At 35.0% G+C, this 17,180-nt stretch overlaps 1 protein-coding gene across 2 annotated transcripts; it reads left to right on the forward strand.

The window, feature by feature from the left end:
* Positions 1-2,394: 2,394 nt before the first annotated feature.
* LOC141627213 (uncharacterized) lies at positions 2,395-5,057 on the forward strand. Of its 2 annotated transcripts, XM_074440606.1 has the most exons (4): positions 2,395-3,691; positions 3,971-4,273; positions 4,462-4,635; positions 4,785-5,057. In XM_074440606.1, the coding sequence occupies exons 2-4, from the start codon at positions 3,974-3,976 to the stop codon at positions 4,800-4,802; spliced, it is 492 nt and encodes a 163-aa protein (XP_074296707.1). In that variant the 5' UTR covers positions 2,395-3,691; positions 3,971-3,973; the 3' UTR covers positions 4,803-5,057. The 2 variants fall into 2 exon arrangements, with proteins under 2 accessions (XP_074296707.1, XP_074296706.1); XM_074440605.1 differs by lacking the exon at positions 2,395-3,691 and having other exon boundaries at positions 3,738-4,273.
* Positions 5,058-17,180: the final 12,123 nt, after the last annotated feature.

The following is a 17,180-nucleotide window of genomic DNA, read 5'->3' on the forward strand; positions in this document are numbered from 1 at the left end:
ATTACTTTGTTATAGATATGGATAGCTTGGTATTTGTATGTGCTTTGACATTTGCTCTGAGTTATTCTTTCACCATTTGTATGTTTGTCTTTTGTATAGTGTGATTGCTTTGCTTGGGGACAAGCAAAGGTTTGGTTTGGCGGAGTTTGATATATCACTTTTATATATACTTTTATAACTCCTTTCATGTTGTTTTTGATACCGTTTTAGTTCCTATTACGTCATTTATATGCCTTTATTAGTGAAATATCGATACTGCCGCTACTTTATGTTTTAAAGCAGAAATGATGCATTACGAGGTGAATCAAGTAAAGATGAGCATTTCGGATATGGCATAGCAGAATACATGAGGCATGACACGAGAAACGAGGAGACTTGAAGATAAGAAGAGAAGATTAGACGAAGATAAGCTGGATGGCTGGTTCCTCGATCGAGTATTTCAAGGCTCGATCGAGGATCCTCTTTGTTAGATTGATTTCCGTATTTTCCTAAAACACGTCTTATTTGTAATATATATTCTAAATTCGTGAGGATTATTAGGTTACGCTTTTATTTACTCTCATACCGCAAATACTCTTAGAATCGGTTGGTTAGTATACTTTTGGATCTTTAATCTTTCCTCATTAATTGTTAAGGTACTTAATCGTTTTTCATTAATTATTATTCAAGTTTATGCTTTTAATTCATTGTTATTATTTTATGTCTTCAATCATGCTTTCATCTACCTTTGTTGTTGTTAATCAATTTAATATGAGTAGCTAAATCATTCATCTAGGATAAAGGGGATCTAGGTTGATTAGAAGGGGGGTTATTAATTGATTGTTAGTAATATCGTATAAACTATCATTTGATTATTGTTCTTCTTCTAGTTATATGATTTAAGGCACGAGTCTATAATTAGTGTAGCGAATTAATACTTTCACCGACTGGGTTAGAATTAATATAGGCTGCGATAATTAGATAGGTTGTGTTTAATTACAACGATTGCATGTTAGACTTAATCTAAAGGGCATAATAGAATTAATCAATCTTGTGACCTTAGATAGTTTGATTGACCTAACAATTGATTAAGATACACCCCGTATAATTGACCTAGTGAACTGGCATCCTAGACTTTTTAATATTATTGTTATTCATCTTAAATTCACTTGCTATTAGTTGTTACAAAACCAACAAACCAAAACCTCCAAGAAAATTGGTTACTTTAAGACACTTTAAATATTAGCAAACTGAATATTACCGCCTCTCTGTGGATTCGATACCTGTCTTACCACTAGCTATTCTGTTAGTACTGAGATAGATTTATTTTGATTAGGTGATACAACTTTAGCCTTATTATCAGTTTACAACTTCCCATCCCCATCCAAAGCAACCAAATAAATAAACTAAAAAATAAATTAAAGGTAAAGAGTAGTTGACATCAAGAGAAGGAACCTCAAGAAAGTAGCATTGGATCTTCGTACAATTGTTGGCTCTCTAAGAGTCGGAAATATCAGATAGTTAGAAACATCAGACAGTGTACATAAAAAAAAAATCATCATAAGATTCCCGCAATTGTTAGATACATATAAATGAGTTGCAAAAGAGATTAAAAACATTTCTTTAAAAGAACCTTAAGAAATAAAAACAATGATTTACGTACTCGCCTCTAAGGACTTCTCTTGAATTTATAGTGCGCCTTCCATATAAGTACCTAATAAAAAAAGAAACACTTAACATGGATTTAGTTATTTAAATTTGAACGTCTAACACAATCAGTTGAGTGTATTTGAATATTCATTGAAGTGGCCATTGAAATACAGATATAAAGTTGTCCATGACTAGTAGCAGGCGTAGGAAAATTGATTTTCTACATCCTCCAAGAAAAATTAAAATCCCTCCAAATGAGTAAAGAATTGAAGACAAATTTATATCCAAATACAAAAAAAACATTACTCATCAGTTCCCCTTCCTTCTACCCCTCCCTTTCCTTTCCCTCTTAATGATGTATCCTAGCACACACTATAAGTAATAGGCACCTCAAATATGTTATACTACCTCCGTCTCAATCATTTTTTTTACCTTCTTTTATTCTTTGTGGGGGGTATTTAAATCAAAAGTAAACAAACGAATAAGACAAAACGGAGTAAGAACGGGTTTAGCTGCAGGTTGCTATAGAGACCACTTGGAGCTAGTTTTGGAACTCCATTCCTAGGATGTCTAATATTATTATGTATATAGAACGCTATATATATATCACCGCCATAGCAGGGTAAACGCATTTCAAGCATATCGTCCAGCAGCCGTATAACTGTATTACTATATATGGTAGCATACAAATATATCATCTACCGACTACATGCCTATAATGAAACACTGGATAGGCATCCCTATAACACATGGTGGCTGCTCATGGCAAATACGAAGACTGTGCTGTCGGCACTCTTCAAACATAGGCTAAATAATAAGGTAGTACATATTCATGCATTTGAACTTCGAAGCCCAAACACTTGAACTTGGTTAGCAAATGGTATGAAGCAAATTCAAAATCGAATATGGTTATTACTTAAGATAAAATGACAGTCCTATATAAAGTATGAAGTTAGTATAGTATTTGATGATTTCTTATAAGGCTAACTATAAATAGTGTGAAAAGTAAGAGATTTGAGTTTAAGACCTGTTAGATCACGACCCTTCATTACAAATCTACCATATTTGTCCTAAGATTCAATAATTGACATTTAACTTGAAATAAAAAAAATTGACAAATTACTACAGTCTGAATTTCTATCAGTTAGAGGAAGGGGATAAATCAAATAACCGTATAAACATCATGAATTCTCAATAATGAATTGATTACCTTAGTCGATCATTTAAGAGAATTCAATATTTTTAAAGAGATGCGAAGATGAAAGACATGTTAGACTGGACAACAAAATCGTCGAAAAAGTAACCAATTTCTGGAAATGTGATTATGAAAATTGAATTGAAAACTTACATTAAAAACCCATATCTCTATATGGTTGAGAAGGGCATTACTCACTGAGTTCCCACGATTAAGTTACTTTTTTGCGCAGAAATTCAGAGGAATTAGATGGTGAGATGGAGAGAATTCGAGAATTAAGGCTTCCAAATGGAGAGAACAATTGGTAGTTTAAACAAATTAAGGTACTTTGATCCCAAAGATCGTGGAGCAACCCAATCAAACAAATTAAAGGGCTCCATTATTTTATTTTGCATTACAGTAGACCATATCTTTCTTTTTATTTTATTTTGCATTACAGTGATGTCTAATATCATTATGTAAGAATGAATGATGAACAGATTATATAAAAGAACATGATCAGTGCATATTCACCAACTATGTCAAAGGAATTTATACTAATCAAACATGGAGTTAAGGGTAAGACAAGGACCCGAACTTTGCAATTTTTTTCCGTTAAGGACCTCAACGATTTTTTATTTCCGTTAAGGAACTCAGTTAACGCCGTTACCTTACCCTTATACAAGGCCCACAAATAATTATTAAGTTAGAAACACGTGGGAGTGTGCTTTGGCATATTCTAATCATATTTTGAAATCCAAAAGGCAAAATCACACAAACCCTTCAAGCAAAACAAGGGTTTCGTTCTCCATTGAAGCAGAATAAGCACTTCAAAATTGAAAATTGAATACTTCAATTTCCAGGCAAAATTCATTCATCAGTGAACAAGTAAGTTATTTATTTTTCTTAGTATGCTTAAAGGTCTAATCTTTATATTGTTTTATCCCAATCTATGTTTGTGATGCTAAATTAATTATGTTAAATTGATGTTTATGTGTTGTAAAATATTCTAAATTATCATTTTAAAGTGATTAAATTGTTGATTATGTGCTCTGAAGTCTATGCTATATAGATTGGAGTACAGTATACAATCATAACTTCATTTGGTGTTTACTGATGATGTAAATACTTGGAATTATGAGTGACTTCGTTTTTCACTTTTCTCAGATTATGAATGACTTTGGTTTGAGTGAGATGGAAATGAACATGTCTTTTACTGACTTGCTAAATAGGCCTCAAATGAACAAGAATTTTGAGGAAGATATTGGTTTAGTTAGTTTAAATGTTGAGGATGAAACTGCTGTGTCACATGAGTTACCTGTAAATGAGATTGATTATGATGAGAACGGTAGTGACGTAGATGACGATGAGATAATTGATGCTAGAACTAAACACAAGAAGAATGAAAATTCTGTTCAAGAGACACATTTGCATCCGCAACATCCGCAAAGACGTCAAAGAGCTACTCAGGTAATTCATCTTCTTTATAATAGGCTTTTTAAATGATTGCATAATTTTGAGATTGATTTACACAAGCGTGTGTCGTATTTCATTGTTAGCATTCAGCTTAGTTTGTGTTGACATTGTAAATATGGATTATTAAAAATACAAACCATCCCCTTTCCTATATAACCATTTGTTTGGAGATGTAATCACAGGCTAGACAAGTAGCATACTATTCCGACTTTGAAGGTGAACAAACATTACGCGGCATCACCGCAATGCAAGGCGCTGACACATTTATTCAGTCTCAAACTAGCTCTGTATCCAATGACATTCCATCTTTTGTTGATTCAAGGGGAAGAAAATGTATTTCAAGCAGCACTTTGCAGGTAGCGTTATATTTGTCGCTTATAATATCATGATGTCCATTTAATATGGTCTTTTATAGGCTTTTTTACTCCTTACGAAACACTTCACAGAGAAGTTTTGCTATTTATGGAGTATGTTTCAAACAATAATTGACGCCTTTTTTTTCTAGAGTTGGGCTCGAAAATGATTGTAGAGAGGCACATGAGCAATTGAAGAATAAGGTGGTGGTCAAGGAGGAATATCGTGCTGTTAGCAAGGAATTTAAATGTTTTGCATCTTAGTTGATAAATGAATGATAAGCTGTAATCAGGTCTTCAGATGAAGTTTTGCCATTCTTAGTTGTTTTGCTATGTTACAACTTACAAAGATTAACGGGCATATGTTGTCCTTGTCTTAATTAATTTTGATTGTTATGAATGATAATGGATATTGTTTGTTAAAATCTATTTTAATGTTGAAAACTTAACGGAAACTTAACGGTGTTAGTGTTGAGGTCCTTAACGGAAAAAAATAATCGTTGAGGTCCTTAACGGAAAAAACTTGTAAAGTTCGGGTCCTTGTCTTACCCTTAACTCAATCAAACATGTGCAAACGAATTAATACTCCTCCACGACTATTAATCCGCATTCAATGAGACTGCAATATTAGGATTAAAAACCAATCAAAACTACCTACTTTCTATAGTCAATCATTTTCAAATTAGCTAAATTAAGGGCCTTTAAATTTTACCTTAAATCAGAGTCAGTCAAAACCCTAGAATGTGAAACCTAAAACACTCGAAAACAATACCAAATAATGTCGGGTTTCAAATCCAGTAAGAAAAACTATTAGCCTTAAATAAATCCCCAATAATAGCACATTTACAAAAAACTTCGTATCAACTGAAAAAAAAGGAATGAGCGGATAATTATCTGAAAGTAAGGGTAATCGAGGGAGACTGAACTTACCATTGATTGATGTTAGTGAAAGGTCGGTTACGATCTATAACTGGGAACTTGTTTTGCCGATGTCGTTGTCCGTTTATTCTATTCACCGGCGGTCTTTCCGTTAATCATCAAGTTGTATCGGCTACTCCTAGCTGTTTTTGATTGCTCTGATTTTGTGGTTTGATAGTGAGATGTATGAAAGTTAATCACCATGTTATGTATGCAGTGGTTGATACTGGATAATATTATCAATATCTATCTATCTATCTATATTAATAAAGGAAGCTTTTTTCGAGTGATTACATAGACTCTAGCTTTTGCGAACTACCTAAATAAAAATGCTAAATATAACTAACAAATAAAAGATAATTTTATTTAATGGTCATGTGGAAGTTGGACTCCTATCAAATTCCTTTTAATTATCTTATTTCTCTTTTAGCTTCTTTATTATATCTTTTACATTGATGTCGCTGGAATCATGTTTTGTGATTTAATTATCGTGTAAATTTATGTTTGTGTTTAGCAATAATATTTCTTAACAATAATATATGGTCTGTGAAATGTACTAATTATTGGGCAATTTGGTTTGAAATTTCAGGTAGCAAATTAGGGGTCGTTTGGTTGCCCACTAAATTACACAGGAACTTTAATTCATGTGAATTGCAAAATGGGTAGGTTATTTGGTTACCCCAATTCACATGAATTGGAACTTCTCATGAATTCTAATTCCTCCATAATGGAGGAAGTTGCTTACCTAGATCCCCCTAGGTAAGTGGGAATGCCTACATGAATTAGAATGTCTATGGGGTTGTTTGGTTGTCATAAGGGAAGATAAATTCACATGAACTCCAATTTCACATGAATTGGAAATTCATGTGAATTTCACAAAAAGTGTTTGGTTGGCATATGGGTAATGAATTCATGTGGGAATTGCCACTTACCTAGGGGGGGCTAGGTAAGTGACTTCCACCATAATGGAGGAACTTAAATTCCATGGGAAGTTCCACTTCCCATGATTTTGGCAACCAAACAAGTCCATAATATTGCAATTCATGGGATTTTCAAAATCCCATGAATTTAAAAGGTAACCAAACAAGTCCTATATGTAACCAAACAACATTTTCTAATTCACATGAATTCTAAAATCATGTGATATGACACTTCCTAGGCATTGTAATTTCCCGTATGTAACCAAACGACTCCTTAGATTGAACATGTAGCATGTATGGTTGTTGGATTCATACGTGAAACAACTATCAAATAGCTCTATTGGTAGAGGTAAGGATCTAATAATGTAGTGGTTTTCCTTAAAATAATAACAATTATTCATACAGGTTGAAGCTATGTAGTACATAATTAGAAATCTAATTCATTTTATTTATTAAATTGCAGGACATAGAAGCTTTGAATTGACGATGACAAAAATAAAAATAAAAAGGTAAATCTTTCTATAATTTCTTTATCGATTTCGAGATTTATCTACACTAACATATGCTCATACTTCTTTGTATCCTGATAATATAACCCATACTTTTACTTAATTTTATATTTGTAATTTTGATATATTGAATCTCGCGTCTATTTTTCAGGTAGTTTGGTACGAAATCACTGTAAGGGAATACATGATCAATACTTTGTCAATTGGTGGTTTTATTTAGAGTAAAGCACGTATATGGTTATAAGAGAGCGAAATTGATGTTCGTATTTGTCGAATAGAGATAGTTTTTTCCTACATTAAACTCCTCAATGCCATTTATTAGCTAATTTATGTTATTATGTACTCCGTAGGTGAGTTTCAGATGTTTTCCATTTAGATTTTGGATTAATCACTTAGCATTTCTTGGGGAAACTATGGAACGTATTCGTTTTATTTTATTAGAATGATTGAATGAATAGCATAACATCATGATGCGCGAGCAATCACAGTCCAACGGATATTAGATTGTATTGTGGCATTCTGCATTTATACTATATAGCTTTATCAAGTTATACGTAAAAATTAGTGAACTTGATTTGTGGTTATTTTAGGTCGTCACAAACTAACATCTTTCGATAAGAGTACAACACTTTTAGGTATAAACATTGACAATCAAATATTCTCTCCGATCCAATCCAAAAGTAATATTTACTTTCTGGGTGGTCTCCGAGACATTACTTTCACCCGAGACATTTTTCTGATTAAATTAAAATTAGTGCAAGGTTGTTAGCTACTTAGTTTAGCTTCGTTCAGTTCAAGTTCAGTTCAGCTCCTTTTAACCAAAAAGATCGAGATAATAAATTATAATAAACATAATGTTCAACAACTGTTTATAAAACATACAAGTACAAGCGGCCCGTGCATCGCACGGGCATTAAATCTAGTCTATATTATTAAAGGAAGCTTTTTTCGAGCTATTATAGAGAGTTCAATATTTACAAACCACATAATTATAAAATAAGTAATAGATATATAATTGAAGTAGGAGATAATAATTAGGTATACTCTAAGAAACCTACAATAAAAAAAATTGAATATATAAAATTCTACCCAAAAGAAACCATACATCATACAATTCGACCTCCATACGACATCTTATTTGTGTCCTTGTGTGTGTATATATAGGCTCCTTAGTAATTGCAATTAGGGTGTGCTTTTGATTATTGGCTCCCGTATTTCAATTCCTTAATTAGCCAGATATTTTCGTTACTATATTGTTTTCTTCATTTATGCTTGATCATGCATTATTATTGTTGTAAAATTTCTGTAATTTGAATGCTTTTTTTTATTATGACTATTTTTATTTTTATTTTTTCAGGAATTAAAAAATTGTCACAGGATTACTATACACTCGTGGTGATCATCCCAACTTAATGTAGCATACAAGTTAGCTTTGAATAATGATTGAAATAATTGCTCTTTATTTTGTTTTTAGTTGATTAATCACGTGTAGTATACTTTAGAATGAAGTTGTAAGTATTTACATTAAAAGAAAAGCCGTGTAAGTGTCATACACAACACAATTGCATTCACTATAATACGCAAAGATTGTTATGATATAACGAAAAAAAAAAAGGTACATATAGATTAGTTGTCCTATCTTCGTCAAAACCATTTTTATTGTACTATCTCATACGTAACTAATACTCCATATCAAATTAGACTATAGTAGAACAAGCGCGAAAAGACGAGTTTTGCCATGGATACTGCTATTCCAACGCAGAGTTGTATGTCTCCGTCTCTCCGACCCAATACTATTCCAACGAAGATTAAGAACTTCCAAGCATCTGAAAACATAATTATTCAATTTTAAATTTATAATATTATTAATCTCCAAATAGCGACGATTTTATTTTATGAGTTTGAATTGGACTACAAAACAAGAATATAAATTATATCTTATACACACATCTTAACAATTTTATATGTAAAGCATAAATTTTTGTTCCATATATGATCTTTGAAAAACTAATAAGATGGATCCAACATTAAGTGGTTGACGTTGTTTCATTGATTCAAGCCTTATCACTTATCAATTAATTATTGGCGTACATTTGATTACCACTGGTCGGAGTACATAATTCGTCAAATTAAGAAAATTAAACAGACTACATAACAGGTGTATATAACGACACTTAACATATATACGGAGTACTACATATTTATGTAATACTCTTTTAATTAACCTGTTGTTATTCCATAGTATTGTTACTTTAAATTACATACTTTCTAAAACAATATTTTAGTCAACTTGCTAAGAAATTAAGAATTGTATTCCAACTCTTTCGCGTGTGTAAATACCACACATACTACATATGAAATAGACTTTCTTCTTTTTACTATAAAATATTGCTAAAAAAATATAATGATAAAATTTTATTCTAATCTTGATCGTGAAATTTGTATTGGAATATAAAAGAATGATCTATTTGGTATATATGAAAGAAAAAAAAACTTGCATTCACACTGATTACGTATATTTGTAGATAGATAGGAACAACAAGTTTGAATAAAATTAGTCGGCTGAAAAGAGTTGAATTGGAGTAAGAGTTTATTTGTTAAGATCTGAGTTAAACAAAACTAAACTCAATAAAGTTAAACTAAACTGAAAATAAGTTGAAATTAAATCCAAAAGAACTTGGCCTAAGGATAATGAACTCATATGGGCTGGAATTGAGTAGATATACTCTCTCTATCTCGGTCAATAATTACATGTACTTCAATTCTCTCTCACATAATATAGTGAATGTAAATTACTCACTGGACCAGATGGAATACACGTTAACGCTGTTTTGTAAAGACATTATACATTTATATATATATATAAGAGGCTTTTTTCAGGCATTATGAGAGACTCCAATTTTTTAAAAACACTAGAAAATTAAAAATTTTAAAATTTTTTTTTAAAAAAATATTAAAGTGTGAAGTTGATAAGATAGAAATTTGAAGTTGATAAGATAGAAAATTTGTTACGTAAATCTAAATTATCAATAAATAAAAATTAATGAATAATAAATGATTAAGATAAATTTTTATAACTAGCACCTACATTCCAAGTGAGACTAAAATACCAACCACAAAATATACTATATAAAGGGTATTACCTTCTAATCTTGATTTATATTTTTTACTTGCGTCAGTCCTATATAAATGTTAATTGCCCTCCAATTTCACAAATCCCAACTCTTTGCTTGGTTTGTATTGTTAAGGATACTAAATCCTTGATATTAGGCAACAACTAACTGTTGTGATTTAGTCAATTATTCTATGTACATCTGTTAGTATAATATCCCATGTTTCTAGGATTGGATATAGCTCTTAGGTTTAGTGTTCATACCTAACTTAAGTTGTATATATATACATCGCTTCCTACTGTATCATAATTATCAATAACAAACATTACTTTTCACATTCTTATATGGTATACTAGAGCCATTTAAGATCCTCAAACACCTATCAACACCTTTGCTCTCGGCTAACATGTCTTCCACCGACTCAACCATTCCCAACACCCACGAACCCACAAAACCTCTCATCCGTATTCACCTCGGAAACTGCACCGAACTCACATCAGACACCTATCTCACTTGGGAATTTCAAGTGAAATCACTTCTTCGTGGACATGGCCTTATCGGTTATGTCGATGGAACCCTCACACCACCATCCGCTACCATCACCACAAACCCTGCCCCAGACGCCAAAAACGCCACACCCACTACCACACCCAACCCAGCCTACGAAACCTGGTGCTGCCAGGATAATCTGATTCTCGGATCACTGGCAGGCACCTTATCACCCCCCATAGCCTCTCTTATTCTTCAAGCCAAGTCATCTCGTGATGCTTGGACTATGCTAGCCCAAACTTTCGCCAATCCCACTCGAGGCCGTATCCTTCAAATCAAGGATCGCTTGTCTCATATCACCAAAACTGATGACATGCCTGTAACTGAGTATATGCATGCCATTCGACTATGCACTGACCAGTTAGCTCAATTAGGCAAACCCCTTGACCTTGAGGACATCATTTCTCACGTCCTTAAGGGACTCCCAACCACCAAGTATCGATCTATTATCGACACTGTCAATGCCCGTGATACCACCATCTCTTTTGAGCAACTTCATGAAAAGCTCATTAACCATGAACTTACACTCAAAAATACACCTACCCAAACTGTTTTCACCCCATCAGTTCACGCTGCTCAATATCGAGCCAACAACAACAATTCCAACCGTCACTACAATAATAATCGCTACCAAAATAATTACACCAACAATCACCAATCCGGTAATCGACCACCACCCACCCAAACTGGTACTCAACCAGCCACACCATTCAAAGGCAGGTGCCAGTTTTGCCGTGATTTTGGCCATGTCATTGCCAAATGCCCACAATTTCTAGCCCTATACCCTAATGTCGTCTTTCCTCCACCATCCAACTCCAATCGATCCCGACCCCATGCTCACACCGCTACCCTACCTGAACCACCCACCTCTTCATCTTGGACCCTTGATAGCGGTGCATCGCACCATATCACCGATGACCTAAACACGCTCTCCAACCATCAACCATATGAAGGACCCGATGACCTAGTTATAGGAGATGGCTCCGCTCTTCCTATAACACACACTGGTTCTTTTTCTATCTCTCTTTCTCATACTAGTATTCATTTTCATAATGTTCTATGCGTACCCTCTATTTCTCGAAAACTTCTTTCGATTTCGCAATTTTATATTGATAATAACGCCATTGCTATATTCTCACATGATTCCGTTTTATTAAAGTATAAACCAACGGACTCATTCTTCTTCAAGGCCACAACCACTTTGGCACGTACGTCTGGCAACCACAACAACCATGTGCTCTCACAACCACTACCCGAGATTCCAAAGCTACCCTATGACATCACCGTCTTGGCCATCCTGCAACACCAATTCTCAAATTACTTAACAATCGTTTTAAGTTTAATATTTCTTCATTTCAGCATTGTAATTCGTGTCTCATTAATAAAAGTTCGAAGTTACCGTTTGCAACCACTACTCTCACCTCGTCTGCGCCACTTGACCTAATTTTTTCCGACGTATGGACATCACCCATACTGTCGAATGATGGGCTCAAATATTACCTTATTTTTGTTGACCACTACACACATTATATTTGGCTTTTTCCGCTTAAAAAGAAATCTGACACAGCTCAAACCTTTCACCGCTTTAAGGCTCTCGTTGAAAATTATTTTCAAAAATCTATTAAACAATTTTATTCGGATAATGGAGGGGAATATATCAAATTAAATCCCGACTTACTCGATCAAGGTATCGAACACCTCACTTCTCCTCCACACACTCCCGAGCACAATGGTTTTGCCGAAAGACGACACCGCCATATCGTGGAAACAGGCTTAGCTCTTCTCACTCATTCTAATCTTCCTACACACCTCTGGCCTTATGCCTTCACCACTGCCACCTATCTTATTAATCGCTTGCCAACACCAACCTTAGAAAATGAATGTCCGTATTTCAAACTATTCAACAAACAACCTAATTATAATAAACTTCATAGTTTCGGATGTCTTTGTTTCCCTTGGCTCCGACCTTATGCACCAAATAAATTAGCACCTCGCTCACAGCCATGCATTTTCATTGGTTACTCGACGACTCAAAGTGCATTCTTATGCCTTGAACCACGCACTTCCAAAATTTTCACCTCTCGTCACGTCCGTTTCATCGACCATACATTCCCATATCAAACTCTTGTCTCTAATCCTACTGCACCCAATCAATTAACCACCCATTCATGGTCCAACATGATTCTTACCCTTGCCCCATCTTCCTCCTCACCCGTCATCACCCATACTTCCTCTCCCACCACCAATCCGACACCCTCCTCTCCTATCCCAGCTACTGCCACCACTTCGACCCCCACCCCTGACCCACTGTCTCCCTCCTCACCCATGACCCTCGACACACCCGCACCTGCCTCGCCTCCCTCACCATCCCAATCCGTCACCAACACCCCCTTATCCACCACTATTCCTCCTCCTCCTCCTCCTCCACCTCATCCACCTCCTCCTCATCACCATAATACCCGTCTCTCAAACAATATTGTCAAACCCAATCCCAAATACACCAAACCTACTGCCTCTCTTGCCACTAAAATCGACCTTCCCACAACCACAAAACAAGCCCTAAATGATCCTAATTGGCGCGCTGCCATGCTGAGAGAACACCAAGCCCTTACCCGGAACACCACTTGGACACTCGTACCCCCTACTCCAACTCAAAATATTATTGGTTGCAAATGGGTGTACCGTGTTAAATATCATTCCGATGGAACCCTTGACAAATACAAAGCCCGTCTTGTAGCTAAAGGCTTTCACCAACAAGCCGGTCTCGATTATAAGGATACCTTCAGCCCTGTCATCAAACCAACCACCGTTCGCCTCATCCTCTCTTTAGCCGTGAGCAATGGGTGGCCCATTCGTCAATTAGATGTTAATAACGCTTTCTTGCAAGGAACCCTCACTGACACCGTCTATATGAAACAACCGCCTGGATTTGTTAACACCGAACACCCTACCTACGTGTGTAAACTAAACAAAGCCATCTATGGGCTCAAGCAAGCTCCTCGAGCCTGGTATACCGAGCTTCGCAACCATCTTCTATCTACTGGATTCTCTAATTCCATTGCTGACCCGTCTCTTTTTATTCACACCCGTGAATCAACCCGTCTTTATGTACTTGTTTACGTTGATGATATTATCGTCACGGGACCAAACTCTTCGACAATTACTACCTTTATTACTCACCTCTCCAAACGATTCTCCTTGAAAGATTTGGGACCTTTGTCTTACTTTCTTGGCATCGAAGTTGTACCAACAGCCTTTGGGTTACATCTCAGCCAAACCAAATATATCACTGACCTACTCGAAAAACATCACATGTTGGAATGCAAACCCGTCACCACTCCAATATCGCCATATCCGGCTCTTGTAAAGAATAGCACAAAAACCGTTCATGACCAAACTACCTACCGTGCGATCATAGGGAGCCTTCAATATCTTTCCATTACACGACCCGACATTTCCTTTCCCGTCAATAAGCTTGCTCAATTTTTAAACCATCCTACTGAAGATCACTGGACTGCACTTAAACGACTTCTCCGCTATCTCAAAGGCACGCTAGCTCTTGGTATCACTCTCTATAAAAATACACCTTTTGACCTTCATGCCTTTTGTGATGCGGACCTCGGGGGTGATCAAGATGACCTTGTTTCCACCTCCGGTTATATTATTTATGTTGGCAGGAACCCCATATCATGGAGCTCATGTAAACAACGTGCTATATCGAGGTCGTCAACAGAGGCCGAATTCCGAGCTATAGCCGATACCATTGCTGAAATTATTTGGCTCAAGTCGTTGCTTATAGAACTTGCTATTCCTCACAATCGTCAACCAGTTATCTTTTGTGACAACTTAAGCGCAACACACTATTCGGCAAATCCCGTTTTCCACTCGAAAATGAAGCACTTGGCCCTTAATTTTCATTTCGTTCGAGAACAAGTTCAACAAGGTGCTATACGGGTACAACATATTTCCGGCGATGATCAGCTAGCTGATGCCCTCACCAAACCACTTCTTAAACCACGCTTTCTTCGTCTAATTTCCAAGATTGGTCTTCTTACCCGGAAGTCCATCTTGCAGGGGCAGTTAAGGATACTAAATCCTTGATATTAGGCAACAACTAACTGTTGTGATTTAGTCAATTATTCTATGTACATCTGTTAGTATAATATCCCATGTTTCTAGGATTGGATATAGCTCTTAGGTTTAGTGTTCATACCTAACTTAAGTTGTATATATATACATCGCTTCCTACTGTATCATAATTATCAATAACAAACATTACTTTTCACATTCTTATATGTATAACTGTGGTTTTACGTTAAGAAAAAATCCCCACATCTAACTATTACTTGCTTTATTGTTTGTTTGTTGTGTTATTTTAATTAATTTACGATGCTCTCTTAAAAGTTTGATACAAAAATTAATAACCTGTGTTTCATTGATTTCAGGTTACTGAACGGAATTGGACTGCACAGACATGGCGATAGTGTGAATGTGTGATACTGTTGTTCACTTTACTCATGTTGTTTTGTGCATTACTTTTTCACTTGGTATATTCTTTACTTATTTATCATATTGACATTTTTTTGTTGAGCAAATGTTCGGATTCGGAGTTTGTATTATTAACATCTTTTTAATTAGCAAGATTAAAGTAGCCTTGTGACAAAGTCGTCCTCAGTAAAAATAAGGGAACGGAGGTGAAGGAGTTTCAAGTTCGGGAGACAAATAACCGGGATTTCATTATTACCATTAATCTGAAGATTGATATCAAGCCTCAACACCTCTAACGACTGGTGAGCGAAAATTTCCGGAAGAAGCTTACATTTAGAAGAGTTCCTTACATGAAAGCAGAGGTCAAGTTCCCTGAGGCCCCGATGGGCTAACGGGTAAGAGATCCATGCATAAAGGCGGGCGGGTTCAGGGAAACAAGCTTGGTTGCATGTGTGCTCCGTGTGGAAGAAACAATAGCTGTGCCAATTCATGAGGTAGTTTTACTATAAAGTTTTTTATTGTTTGATTTCTTATGTCTAATTAAGATCTACTATTTTTTATGTTTATAGGCTGATCTTACTTGGTCCCTTGCTAAATGGTTTGACCAATCTTTAAAAAACATTAAAATATCTCTAAATTTACAAAAGAACCCTCCCTAACAATCAAAATATGTATCACCGGGTGACACCATCTCATCCTCCTTTACGGTATATGAATGTTCTTACGATTTTATTAGCTTATACTGTATATGAATGTAATGGGTCGATATATACAAGTATTTAACCCTGAATGTAGAGACAAACTTTAATTTGATGAATAGCTAACTTAATGACGGGAGTTTTTAGTGAGTTCAACCTGAATTAAAAGTGGTATACATTTTGTTGTTATCATAACTCTAACAAGTCATTCTCAGAGTTGATCTAATTAATAATGTTTTTAATATAATTAAAATTACACTTATTTTAGAATAAGACAGTCTCATACCGTGAGACGTTCTATTTTTATAAAAAGTTCATTCACGCAAGACTTTACCAATAGGCCCGTGAATCGCACGGGCATTAAATACGGTCTCTTACTGAGTAAGGAAGAACAAGAGAATGTGGAAACGCTCATACACTCAAATACACTTTACTGAATGTCGTTCCAAATTCTGAAAAAGCTACATACATTTCTACGACTAATTTACAACAAACCACCCTAAATTATACTCTATATCAAATCATTTTATTGTTTTTTACCATATAAATTTATAGGTACAATTTAAAGTTCGACAATTAAATTACTCAATAAGACATGTAAGTTGTGTTTTCGATCTTGAATCGAATCAGGGGATGAGACTAACCATGGAAGGTGAGGAAAAAATTGACTTATTTGTTCTCATAATGGGACACTGCAGAATTGACATATTACTCAAGCGTGCATTACTCCGTATATTCTCTTGCGGCGAATATTACACCAAAAAAATTGAGTTGCACAAAAAAATTCTATATAATCTCCTACGGCGGCATATATTACTCCATATACATTCACCTTTACTTTTAAAGTTCATAAACTAACAAAACAAAATCCTATCGTAATTGAACAATGTGAGTGTTTAAAGAGAGTTGAAACAGGCAAAATTAACGACTAATAAAAATTTGATTATGTATATAGAAGTTATTCCTTACCAAGTGACCTACATATTTTCTTTGTTTCCACTGCCAACACAAATGCCTAATAGAATTATAAAAAAAATGATTTGACAAGTGAAAAAGCAATCTCCACGCAAAATTGGTTATTATAAAAATATTTCTATTATTTGATGATTATGAAAGAATAAACGACAATAAGATCATTAGAAACATGTTATTCATTGCTAATGTTATCTACTATCTAAAATCTAATTCTACTAATTGTCAAAATGGGCTATAACATAAACTCTATAAAGGGGTGTTTGGTTCACGCGTGCGTATAAGTTTGGAATCGGGAATCATACCTGGGTGGTATCGGGATGGAACTTGATACCTCATACCTTGTGTTTGGTTAGAAATCAATCAAAGCTAAAAACTCTT

The sequence above is a fragment of the Silene latifolia genome, chromosome Y, assembly GCF_048544455.1.
Source record: "Silene latifolia isolate original U9 population chromosome Y, ASM4854445v1, whole genome shotgun sequence".
NCBI lineage: Eukaryota > Viridiplantae > Streptophyta > Magnoliopsida > Caryophyllales > Caryophyllaceae > Silene > Silene latifolia.